Genomic DNA, 17508 nt, shown 5'->3' with positions numbered 1-17508 from the left:
TGGATTTCTAGAATTAGTACGCGGTAAAGACAGTAGTCATCGATGTGATGGCTCTTTTCTCATCGACACTTAGACACATGGATGGCAAGGATCCAATAGGATATTTTGTAACATCCGAGATCTCAACGAACTCGTGGCTTCTGTGCAGCTACTCTGACTTTGAATTTTCCGGTTGGGCGACTACTCCAAATTTTGTTCTATTAATAATTTCTTCACGGTAGCGACATCGACCGCGGACCCGACGCTTCGTGTATTCTGTACTGTTTGAGTTAGAACGGGAGTGTAAAATCCGCTTGATGAAGCAAATAACCAGGCCGGATATTTTCTCGCTTGATTATCCACGTTGCCAATGACTTGGTTAGACATATTCCAGGATGATGGATGTTCAAGTGATAAAAATAACAGTTGCACAAATCGGATCAATTAACATGGCATTCAACAAATTCTTCGTAGTTCAATGTTGCTATATGACATATTGTCAGCTGGTACTCGGACTAATAGCTTCAAACAGTCTGCCTCCTAATGACTTCACCCACTCCACACGGCCTTTAAGCAAGATGAAGTTAGTTTAAAGTTATTGCGGAAAGAGACAAAGGAAGCTTACGGGACCGGGCTGGACGTAGGTAGTGGGGATGGCTGTAAAAATTTAGGTCAGATTAAAAAAATATATGGTAGCTACCATCATCGAAGCTTACGATAATAGATGTTGAGCATGATGCCGGGCTCCTACCATGTTTATGTTTAGTATTCAAATAATTATACAAAAGAAATTGACACTCACCCTTCCAGTGTAGACGCCTGGAATCGAGACAAGGGGACCTGGAGTACCATTTCCACCACCGGTTACGTTGATTTGAGCACAGCTAAGGTAGAATTGTGCTGTTGAGATAATGGTGCATAAGCTTCCACGAATGAGGACTGGGACAATGAATTTATTCTTACCGCCTCCGAATGTACTTGCAGAGTGCAAGGCAATCTGCTCTACGCGTACAAGATACTGGCCAGAGGGCAAGTTCTTTGGGATCTGGAAATTCACAGCGTTGATGTCTGCTCAGATGCCATCAGGTGAAATAGCCGCTCGTTCTAAAAATAGCGCGTACTCTGAGCTGGGAACGTGATAGTTCTTCCGCCATCGGTGACTGCGGGAATTTGGAAAACCTGCGCAAGAAGTAGTTTATGTGGAGTTATAGCTGTGAAATAAAGGAAGAAATATTTTACCTTGAACCAGACAGCACCACTACCATCGAAAGTGGACACGTTTCCGGGTGCTTTTGCCATGTAGACGTTTACAACCTTTTGAAAGATTATCAATGTCAACATGAAATTTCTCTATATTGGTTAAAATGTGCTTACTCCAGGGTGATATACAGGCTGGTCAGCACCAATGCCGATCGTCGACCCAGCTGCAACTGTGGCGGTCGATGCAGTAGCATGCGTCTCCGAGGTGTAGCATCGGAAGTCCGCACTGGTAACGTCGGTGACCTGTGTTTGCAGAGGTCAAATGCTAGATTTAAAATAGTATACAATAATATGGCGTACGGGAGATTGACTGTTGTAGTTATTCGTTCGCCTTACATTGACCCAATCTCCTGTGTTGACACCGTTGACAATGAGGTCAGGAAATGTGTCTGGAAAAAGCTCAGTAATTTCAAACAGATGAAATATAATCAATCCATACAGTGAGCAGATACAGATACTACAAACGTGAGCAAAGCGGTCAATGATATTTGCTTGAAAAGCATATTGAAGCAGGAGGAAAGTATTCGACTTGGTATCAGCCTGAACAAACTAACGACGCTTTTATAGGGGGAGATAAAACGTCCTTTGACCTATGCTACTCTCTCATCGTCAAAGTACGCATCTACTGTACTCACTCAAAATCTTTGCCAAGACTAACTCGAATGCAATTTACACGGTGTATGTCCAATAGGAATACTGGGTCTATTTATAACCTTCACATTCCGATTTCTTGACGAGGCTCGTACGCAAAAGGGGCTTATCTACGATCTTGTCTTCCACTTCTTTGTCCTCCATCAGTCAGTCATTGGACAATGTCATACGACATGCTGACTAGCATGAGAGCTTTCGAGGCATATCCATGTGCCCAGGATTATTGTCGGTAGAGATCGACTCAAAAATGTAGTTTATTAACCTTAATTCCAATGTGTCTTGCACCGGGCAAAATCTGCGGGGTTTTCAACATAAGAACCAAGCCCCACGAGCGATGCACGCAGAAAGAGGGAATGTGGAAAACAGCATTTCCTTCCAAGAATTATTGAACTCAAGGCATTAAATTGAAGTCACAAGTTCACCCTCGTTCGGGGGTCGCACCGGTTGGACGCTTGGTCGTATGTGGGCGATATTAATAGTAGCTTAAAGAGCAGATTAGAAGTCGCAATACAGTCTGAGTCGTAGGAGAAGCCATGCCCTCGGATATTCATGACATCTTTCAAAGGTCATGCTCGTCGCACGGATTCCGAGATTGAAGAGAATTGTAGAGAAATGTCAGAGCAGCGTTTCTGCCTCGGTGTTGTCGTAGAACATACTCTCATTCTTTCCGAGTATGTCTTTCGGACGACACGACAGGTCCTTCTGAAACGACCACGAGGCGGTATCGAGGAGGTTTGTATAGCCCAGATAGAATACGAAGCCTATAAATAAGACATCCTCAGTTCTGTATTAGGAGACGCGAAAACATGTAAAGCGAGATACCTCCTGGAATGTAGAGGTCGCATCTATCACCCAGATTCCATGCGACGACACTGGTCCGTATCGTGTGCGACTACCTCTGCGAGTCAAGCCCAAGGATCCAGTTTCGATGGCCGATGAAACATTGGGATATTTCGTTGAGCTGAGCCACGTTAACAAAGGTAGGTGGCATGTCACCCGCGTGAATTGTGATGCAGTAGTATTTGTGACAAAAACAAAAGACGATGTAGAGTTTGGGATTTCCAGGGGAACATACTGACAATATACTGGATAAAGCAATTTAGAATCAAGCACCCCATTATCAACCTGTTTAGAGATTTGTTGAAAATCGCTCTCGAGATGATAATGATTTGCTTCTATAACTATCCACCCTGTGCCTAGCTTCCAGCTCTCCCTACTTACAGATCCCTTAGACAACCATGCTGCCATGCAGGTCGAAACATCCCCCAATTCATCCGGATTGTTCATGAACCAGCCACATTACGCAGACCCCATGAAAGAATATGCTGACAAGTCCTTGCAGTTAAAATGACACGCTTTTCGTTGGGCAGTGCAAACGAGTAGACAACAGGTCGACGTGGGATAGTAACACGTCCCCAAAGATCAGAAATGGCGAAAGATATATGAAGGTAGCGGGAACCGCGTAATAACACGTTGTACCACGTCGGTGTCAAAGACAAAGATTGAGCAAGCGTTGTGCGTTGGAGAGTGATGGCGGTGTTTGGCTGTGGCGTGTTTGTCCATTTAAGAGGACGTGGCGAGATCAGCTCATGGGATCGTATACCGGGACAACTTGTCACGCCCTTGAACTTCTCTTCTCATTCTACTTGATCCATGGCCACCCCTTCAGACCAATTGCCCCCAGGATGGGAAGCAGAATGGTATGCTGTCGTTTGAATTGGCCAATATAGTTGATGACTTGTCTCCAGGGATGCTACACATCAGCGATATCTCTTCATTGGTCAGCCCCACGTCTTTATTTCAACAGGAATCGTCTATTCAACGTTCTTTTGAAACAGAAACCCAAACCGGACACACTCAATGGGAACCCCCTTCAGCAGGTTCTGCAGGTCTCGGGCCCGTGCCAACTGGATCTCCCCAGCCAACTCATTCGCACACGAAGCGTCGTCAATACGCTGCCGGACAGACCCAGGCATACTACGGGGACACTGCTACTGATCCAGGCTACGGAGCCCAAGCGCCGGGATTGCAAGCAAATCTGCAACCTCAAGGTCCCTTGTTTACTCCAGGCCTCGTAGCGGAGAACCAGTTCGCTGCGCAACAATCTCAGCCAGGCGCTCCTGGGCAACCTGGATATTACGGTCAAGGAGAGCCGGAATATATCAATGGACCTGCTTTTAATCAGCAGCCGCAATATGGTCAAGCCCCTGTAGATGCTTTGGCTAACCAATTCGGTGCAATGGGGATGGGTCAAAAGCAATTGCAGCTCTTTACAACTAACCTTCTGACTTCCCCACCGGAGCCTCGCGATTTGCAGCGTCCCCCACCTGAAATTAGACTACCTCCCAATTCATGTATTTCCCCTTCGCCTACGGCAAATGCAGACCCAAGTTACTGCAGGTCCACCATCAACGCTATACCAACGACGTCATCTTTGTTGACTAAATCCAAACTCCCCCTCGCTCTGGTGTTGACTCCTTACCGATCCTTGGACGAAGGCGAGGACCCTGTCCCTCTAGTTACCGACACAGTGATTGCGCGGTGCCGTCGTTGCAGAACTTATATCAATCCATATGTTCAATTTATTGATGGAGGCAATCGGTATGTTATTGATTCACTTGGCTAGATAATGGTCTTTCTCATTTGTTTTGATAGCTGGAGATGTTGTATGTGCAATATGACCAATGAAGTTCCTCAACTTTTCGATTGGGACCAGGTTCGCAACCAACCCGGAGATCGTTGGGCTCGTGCAGAACTCAACCATTCCTGCGTTGAGTTTGTTGCACCCACTGAATATATGGTCCGCCCGCCTCAACCCGCTGTTTACGTTTTCTTGATCGACGTAAGCCATACTGCGGTCCAATCCGGTAGGTTGTCGAATATTCGAGTAATGAAGTCATACTTAACAGTGCTCTAGGAATGGTCGCTACTGCCACACGTACCATCCTCGAGAATTTGGACCGTATACCTGACGAAGACGAGAGGACAAAAATTGCGATTATTTGTTATGACGTGTCACTGTATTTCTTTTCAATGACAGTCAGTTTCGACATATCCCTCTTCCCAGATATCATTCTAACACCTGTTTTGTCTCTAACAGCCAGGGTCAACGGAATCATCAATGCTTGTAGTCTCTGATATCGATGACGTCTTCTTGCCCAAACCCAACGACCTTCTCGTTAACATCGCTGAAGCAAGGGCATCTTTAGAGGCTCTTTTGGGTAAAATTGGTGATATGTTCCAAGAAAACAGCATCATTGGAAGTGCTCTAGGGCCTGCCCTTCAAGCTGGCTTCAAGCTCATGGTCATTAAACTAGCTCTAATGTTAAGGTTTCATCACTGATTTCATTTGTTACAGGCACCCATTGGCGGCAAGATCATTGTTTTATCGTCTACCTTGCCTTCTGTTGGTCCAGGTGCTCTTAAAAACCGAGAAGATCCCAAAATTCTTGGAACTGCAAAGGTATGTTGATGATGGAGCGGCATTAGGTTAGCTGTGCTCATTCTTGTTTCCCTTAGGAATCGGGTTTGTTACAAGCAGCTTCGCCATTCTACAAGACCTTTGCTATCGAATGCTCAAGAACTCAAGTCTCAGTTGACATGTTCTTATTCAGCGCTGCCTACCAGGATGTCGCTACTTTAGGCAAGTCTTTCAAGGCAAGGCTTAATAGAGAATTAACATAACCATGATTTTAGCCTGCCTACCGCATTACACCTCTGGTCAGACCTACTATTACCCCGCATTCAATGCAGGAAGGACCGAAGATGCCATAAAGTTTGCTCACGAATTTGGCGAGGTCCTGGCTACACCCATCATGTTGGAGGCCGTCATGCGCGTGCGTGCTTCTCGAGGTTAGTTTTAACAGCCCATTTTTTTCATGGCTCACAAGTTCCTCTCTAGGATTGCGCATGGCTGCCTTCCACGGAAATTTCTTTGTCCGCTCGACCGACCTTTTGGCCATGCCTGCTGTCCCTCAGGACCAGTCTTACGCTATTGAAGTTCAAATCGAGGAAGCTATCACTACTCCCTTCGTCGTTTTCCAGACTGCAGTGCTGCACACAACCTGCTATGGTGAGGCCTTTGGCTACTTAATTATAACATATTAATACTGACCCTAATCGGCAGGCGAGCGTCGCATTCGTGTCATTACTATGGCACTGCCAACCACCACCAATCTTTCGGAGGTGTTCGCCTCTGCTGATCAAATTGCTATCACTACTTTCTTCGCCAACAAGGCTGTAGAAAGGTCTTTGACGCATAAGTTGGAAGATAGCAGGGATTACGTCTTCCAGAAGCTTGTCGAACTCCTTGTATCGTACAAGACCAGCATGACCTCCAGTGGTGCAGGCGCCAGCGCACAGCTGGCCATCTCGGACAACTTGAAGATGTTGCCCGTCCTCGTTCTCGGTCTTCTGAAAAACGTGAGTGTGTTGCTCTAATAGCGGTAAACAGCTTTTCTTCTTGCCTCGGTTGCTGATCACTAGACTTAACAGGTTGGCATCCGCCAAAGTGCCCAAATACCTCCAGATATTCGCGCATATTCCCAGGCACTGCTCACCTCGCTGCCATCCCAGCAGCTCATCCCCTATCTATACCCTTCTTTCTACTCCCTGCATAATATGCCCCCTGAGGCAGGCACCATCGGCGAGGAGGGAGTCATCTTACCCCCATTACTTCCTCTCACTTCAGAGCGGTTAGAAAGGCATGGCCTATTCTTGATCGAGGATGGACAGACTATCTTCCTCTGGGTTGGCCGCGATGCTGTTCCTCAGCTCGTCCAGGACGTATTCGATCTGCCCAGTTACGATGTCTTGCGCGGTGGCAAGGTATGTCTATTTGCTCATATTATCAGAGGTAGTCCAAAGTTCAGTGGCTGACAATGAACCGTCTTTGTCTCATTTTCAGACCACTCTTCGAACACTCGAGAACCCATTCTCGCAGCGTGTCAATGCCATCATCCAAAAGATCCGCGAGAGCCGTCGTGGCGTATACCACCCACATCTGTACATCGTCAAGGAGGACGGCGAGCCACCACTCAGACTCTGGGCCCTAAGCATGCTTATCCAGGACCGCGCCGATATGTTGCCCAGCTACCAGCAATTCATCTCGTCTCTAAAAGACAAGGTAAATGTCATGTAAAAATGTGATATCTATGAACGCGGGCTTCGCGTATGTGCTGGGTGGGTGGCGGCGGCGGAGGCGAAGTGTTTCTTGTTTGTCTTTCTTTTCTCTTTTCTTGCTTGTGTTGTTATAATGGGAAGGTGTGGTTGAGTGCGTTGTGGAGGCAGCGGAGTGATATACAGTGGCTTAGGTCTGTTTTATTTTCTTGATTTAACTGCCGGATACATCGCATCATCGTGGTTTTCCTGCTCATTTGATCCATTACTTACTTGCTTGTCCCTTCTCTTAGGTTAATAGTGCTACGGGCAATGGTGGCTTCTAAGTGCAGGTCTATCAAACGAATGAAAAATGTGGTGCATATTGTGGAGGTTATTGTTCGGAGGACGGATTAATTCATGTCATTCGGATTGCTCGCCATCGACCTGGCAAATAGAGACATGGCTTAGGATAAGTATGTATGCATTCAAAAATTCCTTTTCTTTTTTACCACTTTTGGCTGCATATGAATTATGCTGCAGTCTTATGTTATGGCGAGTGCGGATTTTAAGGTGGTAATATCGTTAAGATTGTCCATAAACTGCGTACATTAATCCTCTAGTATGAATGGTATAGAAGGGATATTGTCCAACAGAAGCGAGCAAAAGGCTCTAATAGAAGAGGGTCAAAATAGCAATCTGTAGGGCATATAAACGTAAACATCCATTATAATAATGTTCAAGAACAATCACAGCATAGATAATGCCAGACTGACTGCACCAGCGACGCTGGCCAATCCTTTAGCGGCAAAAGATTGTAGTCCAGACGCAGCGCTGGTACCTGGGGTGTTAGTCGAACTTGCACCGCTGCTTCCTGTCGAGCTTGGTGGGGAACGAGTACCGCTAGATGAGCTCGGGCTGGTATCTGAGTCAACATCTGGGTCGAAGACTTGAGCCTGGCCATTGGTGTATGTTCGTAGATAGTTGAACTCAAAGTACGCGTTGTCATATTTACGGGCGGTCCCAAAGCCAACCACGTTGTCGTTGTACTATAAATGTAGAGCATAAGCCATTGAAACAAATTGTCTCGACGAAGGATGGGTAATAGACTTACGCATAATCCAGTTACTCCTTGGTTACCGCATTGGGGGGTGTAAAACTCAGGATTTCCTGCCCTAAAAGAGAGATATAGGATGTTATTACGATACTCGCAGAAGATAGTTTGTAAGCGCGCTTACCAGATACCGCAAAGCGTAATGTTGATGATAATTTTCTGGGCCTTGAAGAACTTGGTAATTTCGCAGTGAGGGCCGGAAGGGTAGCTCGCTGTAGCAGGGCCCCAATCGTCTAAACTGGTGATGGATGACGTCGACGTGGCTTCAAGGATGGATTTAGGAATGTTAGGACGCTGTATAAGAAAGACGGCATGTTTTAATGCGAATGGCAGTCCAGAAAGATGACTAGACTTACACTCCAGAACCAGATGCTAATAACAAGAAATAAAGAGATGAGTCATTTGCCCTATTATAATATGAAGGCCTGGATTTCTTACTAGATTCTGAAGGCAAGGTAAATTGACTTTTAGAAATGGATAGATAAAAAAAAAACTCACCCGCTCTCGTCGAATTGAGTTGCATATACACCTCCTCCAGCAGCATTGAACCCGGCACCAAAGCTGTTGGGTGCAGTCTCCCCAACTGTGCATCCAGCATCAATCGTGCAGTTCAGCTGCCGTGAAACACCACGTTGATTGGGTGGAGGAGGGTCTATGTGCATGCATCCAGGAGTGGTGTGGAGAGCCACTTGGTTGTTTTCCATAAGATTAATGCCTTCGATAATACTTGCACAGTATGTCAGCGCTAATTTAACGGACCAAACCAAATAAAAACATTACTCGATTTCTCCATCATCTGGCCAGTTTTTACCAGTAGTCCATAGTGCTGGCCATACCTATCCCGAAGGTTAGCAAGATGCTTATTAAACTTTAGATTAATTGGATATCTGCATACCGAACAACCAAAGGGCATATGGACAATGTCTGCTATCCACAGAGTTCCCGGGCCATACCAAAGTCTACTCTCGATTCTTACCTGTAGCAAGGGCCTCTTAAATCAATGAAGTGATATGAAATGGACACAGGGGCTCACAGATTCTCGCTTTTCCAGATAAATTGTGTCGGTAGCGTTGTCTACTCTCATGACAGCACGTCCCTCACCATTGACGAACGCAAGTCTTTTGGCTGTGGCATTCTCTCTGGTAACGTAGTCCACATCACCTACGCTTAGAATGTCAGAAGGATTGCATGAACAAAATCAAGTTGTTGCAAAATCTCACCAGAGGTCAAGTTGTCGTAACTCCCGTAAAAGTGGAACCCGTCGAAAAACGTGGCGCCTGAGTAATCTTTTACAATGTCGTAGGCATTAGCTGACAACAGCCCAAGCTGCGCCGAAAAGAGTTGGATAGAAAGCGCGACCCCTAAGGAAACCGGTCGCATGTTGGCTTGATAGTTTCACAGTTGAGAACGGTGCTACGAGTGGCGAACAATGTCCGGCTGCAAGCCTACGTATATAAGCACTAGATCGTTCTAAGAGGTTCGAAGTGAGTTGGAATAAGCCTTGTCCCAAGAGAACAAACGAAGAAAGGCGGTGCTCATCTTGGCCAACGCAGGGCCTTGGCGCGTTTGAATACAACAACACGATGTTGATCGTTGGACTCGTTTGGCTTCATTGGCTCTGAATGAAGTGACATAAAAGGTCATAAAATGGAACCGAATGAACCAAGCCAGAGGCCAAGCAACACCGGGATCCATATAATAGTAGAACAGACCCAGCACACTGATGAGGGAGGTGCGGACCACTTAGGAAATGTTGAACGCTGAGGGCTACGAATTCAGCCGTCCCAAGTTACGCTTGTCTTTCGTCACCGCGTTCATGTCGCGATCAAGTGCCTTGTAATATGCTAGGCCTCCACGTTCAACGAGGCCAAGTGCTGGCAGGTACTGGCTAGATCGGTGGTAATCAAGTGATAATGATTGCACCGGGGTGATCGATGAAGATACGACTTTCCGAAAACTGACAGTAATAACGCTGAGTCGATCGTTGTAGACATATGCGACTTGCCAATGGGAATGACGGCATACACCCTATATCCCGTTATGTAATAGCATACAGAACTGAAAAACACAGAACATAGTAAAGGGAAAAAAACAGTAGATAAGTATATGTGGCCATATATACACAAACCAGGAAGAGAAATCCAACGACAGAAATTGAACTCGAAGCAGGACTACCGTTTCTTCCTACCGCCGCTGGCTCGAGATGTCTTTTTTACCTTGGGTTCAGGCGATCCACCATGAGTGCTACCTCCACCAGTTGTTAATCGCGACGACCGCCTCCTAGTCTGTACGCCCTCTCCGTCGTCCATCGTTGATTCCACGGATGCGGACGAACGTGGCTTACGGGCCGTTCTCTTCGGAGATGGTGCGCGCAAAGGAGCAACTTCATCATCTCCTTCGTCCAAGTCCCCATCTTCCATTATACCACCTGGAATAGTTCTCGGTTCCTTCGTCTGTCGAGGTTTCTTTGCAGGAGGTTTAGATGATTTGCTTGAGCGAGTAGTAGTTCTAGAAGTTCGCTTTTTGGAGGTAGACACATCCTGGTCCTCCTCCATGGCATCGTCCTCGTCTGACATAAAATCGCCAGGCGGCGCTTTGCGCATGCCCTTCTTCGCGGTAGAACCTTCTGCCTTGTCGGTTTCTTTGGCTCCAAACACGGAAAACTGAAGAGTATTTTCTTCAGCATCTCCATTATCTGAAACAATGCTCTTCCTTCCTCTTCGCTTGCCATCCTCGTGCTGGTCTTCTTTTTCAGGTTCCATCTCAACATCTTGTTCTGTGTTCATAGAAGTATCAGGGCGTTCAGGGCTACTAGTGACATCTTCCTCAAAAGTAGGTTGTACACCGTTGGTTTTTTCTGGCGGGGGCTGATAGAACGCGTTCGGTTGTCTAGAAGCCGATACAAACACAGGCGTTTGGTTGTGAGATGACGGTGCAGGTACAGTTGGCAGTTTAATGCCACTGGCTGGAGAGGCAATTGCAGACGTATTTCCATAAGCCATACGACTCCCCACACCGCTCAAAGAATTGCGCAGCTGCGAGGAACCGAGGTGGGAAGAAGCCAGAGGATTATTATTATTTTTCGCGGTTGAGCTGCTAACACCATTGCTGAAGTTGATGGGAATGACTGGCGGTCGAGTTGCAGGTGTCGATGGTTTGGATGGTCCTCCAAAGTTTGGAGTGACAGGTACGCGAACTTCGCGCAATGATGTCGATTTATTAAGCAGCGAATCCGGCATTTGCACGTCTTCCCATGACTGAGATAAAGAAGTGTCTTGTGGCTCTTGAGCTGCTGCCTGTCTACGCATTGGGGGAGATGAAGGCTTGGGAGCCAATGGAGGTTGCTTTTCAACAGTAGGGTCAAGCTCCAGATCCAAGAGGGATCGCTCAATAGGTGTCAGAGCCGCATAGACTTCATTGACCATTTTTGAACGATCTTGTGTGATTCTGAGGTTCTTTGCTGAGGTTGTGGACGCGAAAATGCGATCTCTCTTGATAGCATCGGAGTACCGCCCTGCCTGGATAAGCCGAACGCATACAAGGTCTTGTAGAATCGCTTGTTCAGGGAATTTGAGAAGGTCCGAAGGCGGTTTTTCCGCAAACGCCCAAAGGACAGATTCTTCAAATTCAGCGAGTGGCAATGTGAGGAGTTCCTTCAAAGCAGAGGGACGAGGTGCAGCTGTAAGTTAAAAGATTATGAGAGCTCAGTGAAACATAGTATACGCGAACAACGTACGAGAAACCGCCCACGCTAAGACTTTCTTGAACAACCGTGCACGCATGTTATCTGTTTCGTTCTCGTTGAAGGTGCGCAAAAACTGCCAGGCCTCCATAACGCTTGACTCAGCCAGTGCGATTGCATACTGCTCCAAGTCCAGTGGTTCGACGAGCTGTGGCTTTGCTGTCTGAACATATTTCCGAATGAGTGTAGCCGAATCTGGCGAAAGGGAGATTGCGCGAATAATTTTGGACGCGTAATCTCGATTGAGACGCGAGTCAGAGAGGAGGGCAACGGCTTTCTGTTTTATGTGTCAACGACGTCGTCGGCGGGTCACTAAATAGGGACATTGTACTTACTCCAACATTTATACCCGTGTCAAGATGCCAATACGCGTCGGCAAGCGAAGAGAACTGGGGCGGAATGCACCTCTGCAGGGCAAAGTTGCGCTCTCGCCCATCCTGATGCCATTTGAGCAGAAAATACACCAGGCAATCCTTCTTCAGTATATCGTATTGGGATGATTCGATGGCATCCAGCAATTTCTGCAAGCCTTCCTGGCTTTCGGGAGGGTACAGCATATATGAAGCATCAATCCCGCCGGCGTCGAGGAGAATATCGAATATAAGTGTACCATCCATCATTGCTCTTCGATCCCGAATATGCTCTGGACGCGGTTCCTGCCATGGAAAGTTGTTGCTGACGTCGAAAAAGTTGATGAATGGCGAAAATCGCGTAGGTTGTGGCTCGTCCTAGCAGGTAGATTTGGATATATCCAGAACATACGGATAATAATGACTTACGACGTCCATTGTCGAATGCAAATTTGGCGAACTGTGGATTGTAGTTCGCCGCGGCGGAAACAACGTCAGTTGAACAAAAAGGTTGCATGTGCTCACACTATTACGTAATACGTTTCCACACACACAGAGAGAGAGCTGCTCGACCTTTTGTAAAAAAGATTTTTCTACTAAAAATGTTATAATACATTGAGCATTTTGAAGTTGTATTAGAGTATCAGAAATGATACGTCATATATGTGTTAAAAATAAGTAAGTTAGGAAATGACAGTGGAAAGCACAAGCGCTCGCGGCGGCACTGCACGCAATTGTTGAACTCGAAAATTCTACTTATCAAAGTAACAGGCAAAAGATACGCTGGTAGGTTGTGGGATCACGAAGCAGAACACGTCAAAAAATATCTCGTAGAGTGGACTATGTACACCCTCCGGGATCCATCCTGTTCTTTGGCCAAGGTTGTTTATAATCTGCCCAAACAGTGAGGTTTGGGTTTGTGTATGCCTCTTTGTAACTGGAACAGTGCGTCAGTGCGATTCGGCCAGGTAAACGTAGTTGCAAAATCCTCACGTTTCGATATATTTGGCTGTAGGGAAGTCTTTGGGATCGCAGCCGACGTTGATTTCGTCTTTACGCTGGTACACCCTAATATAATCAACTTTCATGATGGCAGGTAGCTGCAAGCCGACGTCGATTTCACCGAATCCTTCAGAAATACCGAGATTGGCAATAAGGTACTAAGGAAAGAGTTAACATGCACGTCACAAAAAATATTATAGATAAATTCAACTTACCATAGGCTCAACAGGGACGAGTCGACGGCCAATCTCCACCTCGGTATCGGGCAAGAGTGCTTCTGAGCGAATTGTCCAAGCGCGAACCTCGTTGATCCAGGTGATGTACGCGTCGTCAAACCTGAAGCAAGCTATGTTCATACCTCTGAAACAGTATAGAATATCACAAACGCACCCAGGCTTATATTCAAAGCCGTATAGAGCGAAGCATGTACCAGGAATTTCGTAGCAATTGGGATTGGTCAATGACAATCCACTAGTTGTCTGTTGATATCGACCTGTGGAATAGGTAGAGTAAACACCCAAAGTCATAGGTAAACGTTGTACGTATACCCACCTCCTTGGTAAGAGTTGAGGACTGTCCTTCTTGGGTCGTCGAAACTGGCGCTCGTGTTCTGATTGAGGAACTGGTATCTGGCCTGAAGTTTGATTTGTTAAACAAGATGCTTTCAGCGAAGAGTGGAACCGCATACGTTGAAGGGTGCCCATTGTGCTGATAATGAAACCTGAATATGACGGTTAAACTCAAGACATCCTTCCAGTCTTAATGACGCTCTTACATGTCCAATGCCCTCAGTAACGGTCGCTTCGATGACATCGATTTCCGGGGCGGCGCGACCAACGTAAGACCCATCTTTTCGCATAGGCCCTGGATGGGACTCTCCTGGGCACGTGCAAGCAGCTACACCGACATGAGAACACGCATACATCCTACAACTTATGAAGACCTACACAGCCGTTGCCCTGGAAGATATGACTGTAGAATGGAATCAGAAAGTTAGACCTAAAGATTTGATGAATCATATTCTCTTACCAACTCTCCGCCAACTTCAGGATCACCGTTAGTGACTGCAGCAAGTGGCCTCCTTTCGCCGGGATACGTCTGGTTGGGAAGAGTTCCAACGTCGCATTCGTCGTAACTGTAAGGCCACTAGAGAAAAGTTAGCATTACGACGCAAACAAAAAAAATTGACACGAACAAGTCCTTCCAAACTGGCACCATAACCTGCCCGTCCTGGAAGCAAGGAGTCAGAACACTAATGTTGGTATAAGTTCTGCGATGAAACATGCCTAAATTTCCCATAGACCAACTGTATGTTGTCATTAGATATCAAACTGGAATTCGAATCCAAGGATAAAGTGAACTTACACAGCTGGCCAGAAACCACTGTGTGAAGCGATGAGTAAAGTAAATTGAAAATTGACAGAGACAAAATATACCTAACATCACTTGATCCAGGAAGTTGGACGTTTGCTAAAAAAAAAAATCCGTTGAATATGATGTACAGAAAAGGTCTGAGCATACGCACTGATAAGTAGCCCTCCAGTGAAACAAAATTTATTCCAGGTTTGGATCTGTTTTTCGTTAGATGCTAGTAAACACTGCAATATGGGCCAACCTACCATGCCAGATTTATACAACATGTTATGGTTGACTGAACGGTCAGGGGTCAAATCCATTCGTAATTCCAAATTTCCTCCCTTCGTAGTTGCTGGATTTATAGTTGAATGAGAACAATGCTATTGTATTGGTTTAAAAGGTTTCTCATACCCTGAGATGGGTCATACCACTCTAAATTTTTCTGTGACAATACATCAATAATCGTCTGAGTCACGTAGTTGCCCGGACTCACTGTGCCCCAGTAGTGTAGGTCCACCGCTTCCCAAAACGGATCCTCTCCAGGATAAAATGTGCGACCATCTCTGTTGAATTCGTCAGAGAAGACTAAAACCAAGTCCTCGCCATCGATGTAGGAAGGCCAAGTATAGGCCTCTTTGGGAGTGTCCTTGTCAATTAGACCATAATTTCCTGGCAGCTCGGGAACCTGTCCTGAAGCATTTGTGCCCCCTAAGTTGAACCCCCCCTGAGTTGTCTGCTTCTTCTCCGTATAGTGGGTAATAATCGGGTAGCCTGGTAACATCGTTTATATTGATATCATCGCAAAAGGTTTGTACATACCGGCACTATAAAGAACGGTTACGGTCAAATTTACAGTTGCCAGATAAACAAAATGGGACATACAAGAGAGTCAGACACCCAACTGCAAGAAGGGTGAGGCACCCTAGGTTTGCTAGTCCACGAGCAGTGAATATTGAGCCGCCTGAGTCGTTCTTCCTATCTCTCCGTGGGTCGGGGTTGTGAAGATAGTCGTCGGGCTCGGAAGCATTCATGAGAAGTGGAGTTCCCCATTGTGATGGAGCAGGCGAGAGTGAGAACTGGACGTGTGATAGTGGTTGGATAAGTTGTAAAACGAGAGGTTCAAGCACCCATCATACCTTGTCTGATAAAGAAGGCTTTCATGAATTAAGCATTAGCCAAGAATCTAAAAGCAATTCTTCAAATACTTACCGGATGACCCGTAGAGAATCGACCATGATTACTTTCTGACGGACTGCTATGGGTAGTGGAGCTGGAATTCCGTTTAGCTTGTCGACTAAACTGGTTAATTACAGGGGGAGGGTTAGAACGCGGCGCGTTGACGTTGGGTCGACCAGCGGTGGGCAAAAGGTTCTGAGCGGAATGATTTTGGCCGCCGAAAGGAGCGCGGCTCATTACGGTGAATATACGATTTTACAGGGATATGAATGGCAATAGAACGCGCTGAGGCGCTGTAATCTTTGGGAGAAACGAATGAAGGTTGACGAAGGGTATAGGGGGTATAAGGACAGAGACAAGGCTATGAAGTTACGAAGAAGGCGTAATGCTCCAACAGAAGCCAGAGTGTCCACAAACAAGAGAATGTTCAAGCTTGGTGTCAGGGCCAAGCAAACGCGCCTTGATCATTGTGACAAAAGTGGACCCAAATCTATCATTCCAGACGACTTGAATGCGTCCCTCGCACGAAAGCTGGCCCAATGCGTGTGATATTGTCGTCAGACGTGGCCTGAATATCTTTTGATCATGATTCGCTACCCAATTTCATCAGCACCAAGATTTGCTCGGAATTTTTCCTTGTGACCCAGATGTTGTCGACGGGCTCGGTATTGGTTTATTGGCCATCATTGGTCGATCTTGGGCAACCGAAAAGGAATTCTAGAAAATGAGTTGATTGCAATACTGTAGAATATTGTCGCCGATTGTTCTGACCCGGTGATGTCAGGTTGAATTCGAGCCGTGCTGGAGACCTCCTGAAGTCCCCGCCACTCGGTATGTATGCAGTTGAGCTCCACCTGCCGGTCCTGGCCCCACGCAGCTGAGCCTTCCAGGGAGAAAATATGAAGTACGTCAATCGAAGGAACGGCGCACGGCGATACACAATGGTGGTGCATATTGGCATGAGAGTCTCTTGCAAAACCTTGGAACCGCAGAAAAAAATTGCGACGCGTATGCGGGGTTTCTATAATTAGTAGGCATTGATCGCCACGCGCCATAGCCTTCTTTCGTTGATGCCTCTCTCGTTTTCGCCGATAGCGACAGATAGCAATAGTTTGAGCCACAGCGGGTTATGGACGGTGGTGGTGGTAGGAAGAAAAGAACGGTTGTTAATCAGGAGTTATAAGAGGGGCAAACAAGGGATTCTAATCAAAGATCAACATCCGTAGCGGTCATTTCATGCCGTAAAGGACACATCGATGGACACTCGAAAAGCCAACGCAGAGATCTTTTCCATCCAACATTGTAGGAGGTAGAAATGAAGCTATATGGAAGACTAGAAGTATACAATGATCATCAAATACCTATCGAAATTGCCACAGGATCATCTAATCAGAATAAGGAACTTCAAGTTATTCAACGATGAGGGCGCAGCCGGACTCATCTACGGATAAGATAAGAGAGAGATAAGGATATCCCCTGAGATCTTCATTACTTGCCATCACCATCTAGACAGTCAATGATTGTCTTGACTGACGTGAAAGCTTTTCAAGTCACTAATGCTTCTCTAATTTATCGTGGACTATATACTCGTTCGAGCTCTTACAATTTTCTCTTTTCAATTTTCGGCTCTCTCTCGCCTCAAGCAGTCTCAGCCCTCTCCTCATCTCTCGTCTCTCGAGCCTTTTCGAGTGCTTTTCCTGAATTTTTCGTTCGTTTTTCTAAGTATGGCTGATGAGGCTGATCGAGCGCCGTCTCCTTTTCCTGTTCCGAATCCGATCCCT

At 46.3% G+C, this 17508-nt stretch overlaps 5 protein-coding genes across 5 annotated transcripts; 1 reads left to right on the top strand and 4 right to left on the bottom strand.

The window, feature by feature from the left end:
* Positions 1 to 528: 528 nt before the first annotated feature.
* JR316_0008892 (putative endo-beta-1,4-glucanase D) lies at positions 529 to 1742 on the bottom strand (the record flags this gene model as incomplete). Its single annotated transcript, XM_047894603.1, has 10 exons — positions 529 to 546; positions 605 to 636; positions 696 to 726; positions 782 to 879; positions 943 to 1047; positions 1101 to 1158; positions 1219 to 1293; positions 1354 to 1482; positions 1540 to 1628; positions 1679 to 1742. 10 exons carry the CDS (start codon positions 1740 to 1742, stop codon positions 529 to 531), a joined length of 699 nt encoding a protein of 232 aa, XP_047746062.1.
* A 1801-nt stretch (positions 1743 to 3543) lies between these two features.
* Positions 3544 to 7030, top strand: JR316_0008891 (Protein transport protein SEC24; the record flags this gene model as incomplete). The annotated part of the gene is made up of 13 exons (XM_047894602.1): positions 3544 to 3590; positions 3639 to 3670; positions 3729 to 4491; positions 4546 to 4757; positions 4808 to 4929; positions 4991 to 5194; positions 5249 to 5353; positions 5410 to 5416; positions 5587 to 5742; positions 5792 to 5962; positions 6017 to 6312; positions 6385 to 6717; positions 6797 to 7030. 13 exons carry the CDS (start codon positions 3544 to 3546, stop codon positions 7028 to 7030), a joined length of 2682 nt encoding a protein of 893 aa, XP_047746061.1.
* A 706-nt stretch (positions 7031 to 7736) lies between these two features.
* On the bottom strand, positions 7737 to 9481 carry JR316_0008890 (putative glycosidase C21B10.07; the record flags this gene model as incomplete). The annotated part of the gene is made up of 9 exons (XM_047894601.1): positions 7737 to 8036; positions 8102 to 8162; positions 8226 to 8395; positions 8458 to 8473; positions 8600 to 8827; positions 8882 to 8937; positions 8997 to 9077; positions 9135 to 9262; positions 9322 to 9481. The coding sequence occupies 9 exons, from the start codon at positions 9479 to 9481 to the stop codon at positions 7737 to 7739; spliced, it is 1200 nt and encodes a 399-aa protein (XP_047746060.1).
* A 791-nt stretch (positions 9482 to 10272) lies between these two features.
* Positions 10273 to 12631, bottom strand: JR316_0008889 (uncharacterized protein; the record flags this gene model as incomplete). The annotated part of the gene is made up of 4 exons (XM_047894600.1): positions 10273 to 11780; positions 11838 to 12120; positions 12179 to 12571; positions 12623 to 12631. 4 exons carry the CDS (start codon positions 12629 to 12631, stop codon positions 10273 to 10275), a joined length of 2193 nt encoding a protein of 730 aa, XP_047746059.1.
* A 402-nt stretch (positions 12632 to 13033) lies between these two features.
* On the bottom strand, positions 13034 to 15964 carry JR316_0008888 (Beta-glucan synthesis-associated protein SKN1; the record flags this gene model as incomplete). Its single annotated transcript, XM_047894599.1, has 19 exons — positions 13034 to 13130; positions 13187 to 13353; positions 13411 to 13531; positions 13586 to 13688; positions 13748 to 13829; positions 13884 to 13916; positions 13971 to 14092; positions 14143 to 14167; positions 14225 to 14341; positions 14391 to 14425; positions 14482 to 14501; positions 14561 to 14578; positions 14632 to 14665; positions 14721 to 14766; positions 14815 to 14903; positions 14963 to 14993; positions 15045 to 15322; positions 15447 to 15627; positions 15761 to 15964. 19 exons carry the CDS (start codon positions 15962 to 15964, stop codon positions 13034 to 13036), a joined length of 1803 nt encoding a protein of 600 aa, XP_047746058.1.
* Between the last annotated feature and the right edge of the window lie 1544 nt (positions 15965 to 17508).

Source organism: Psilocybe cubensis, chromosome 8 (assembly GCF_017499595.1).
Source record: "Psilocybe cubensis strain MGC-MH-2018 chromosome 8, whole genome shotgun sequence".
NCBI lineage: Eukaryota > Fungi > Basidiomycota > Agaricomycetes > Agaricales > Agrocybaceae > Psilocybe > Psilocybe cubensis.
Note: the sequence above shows the minus strand (reverse complement) of the source record. Positions and strands in the feature narration are given on the sequence as shown.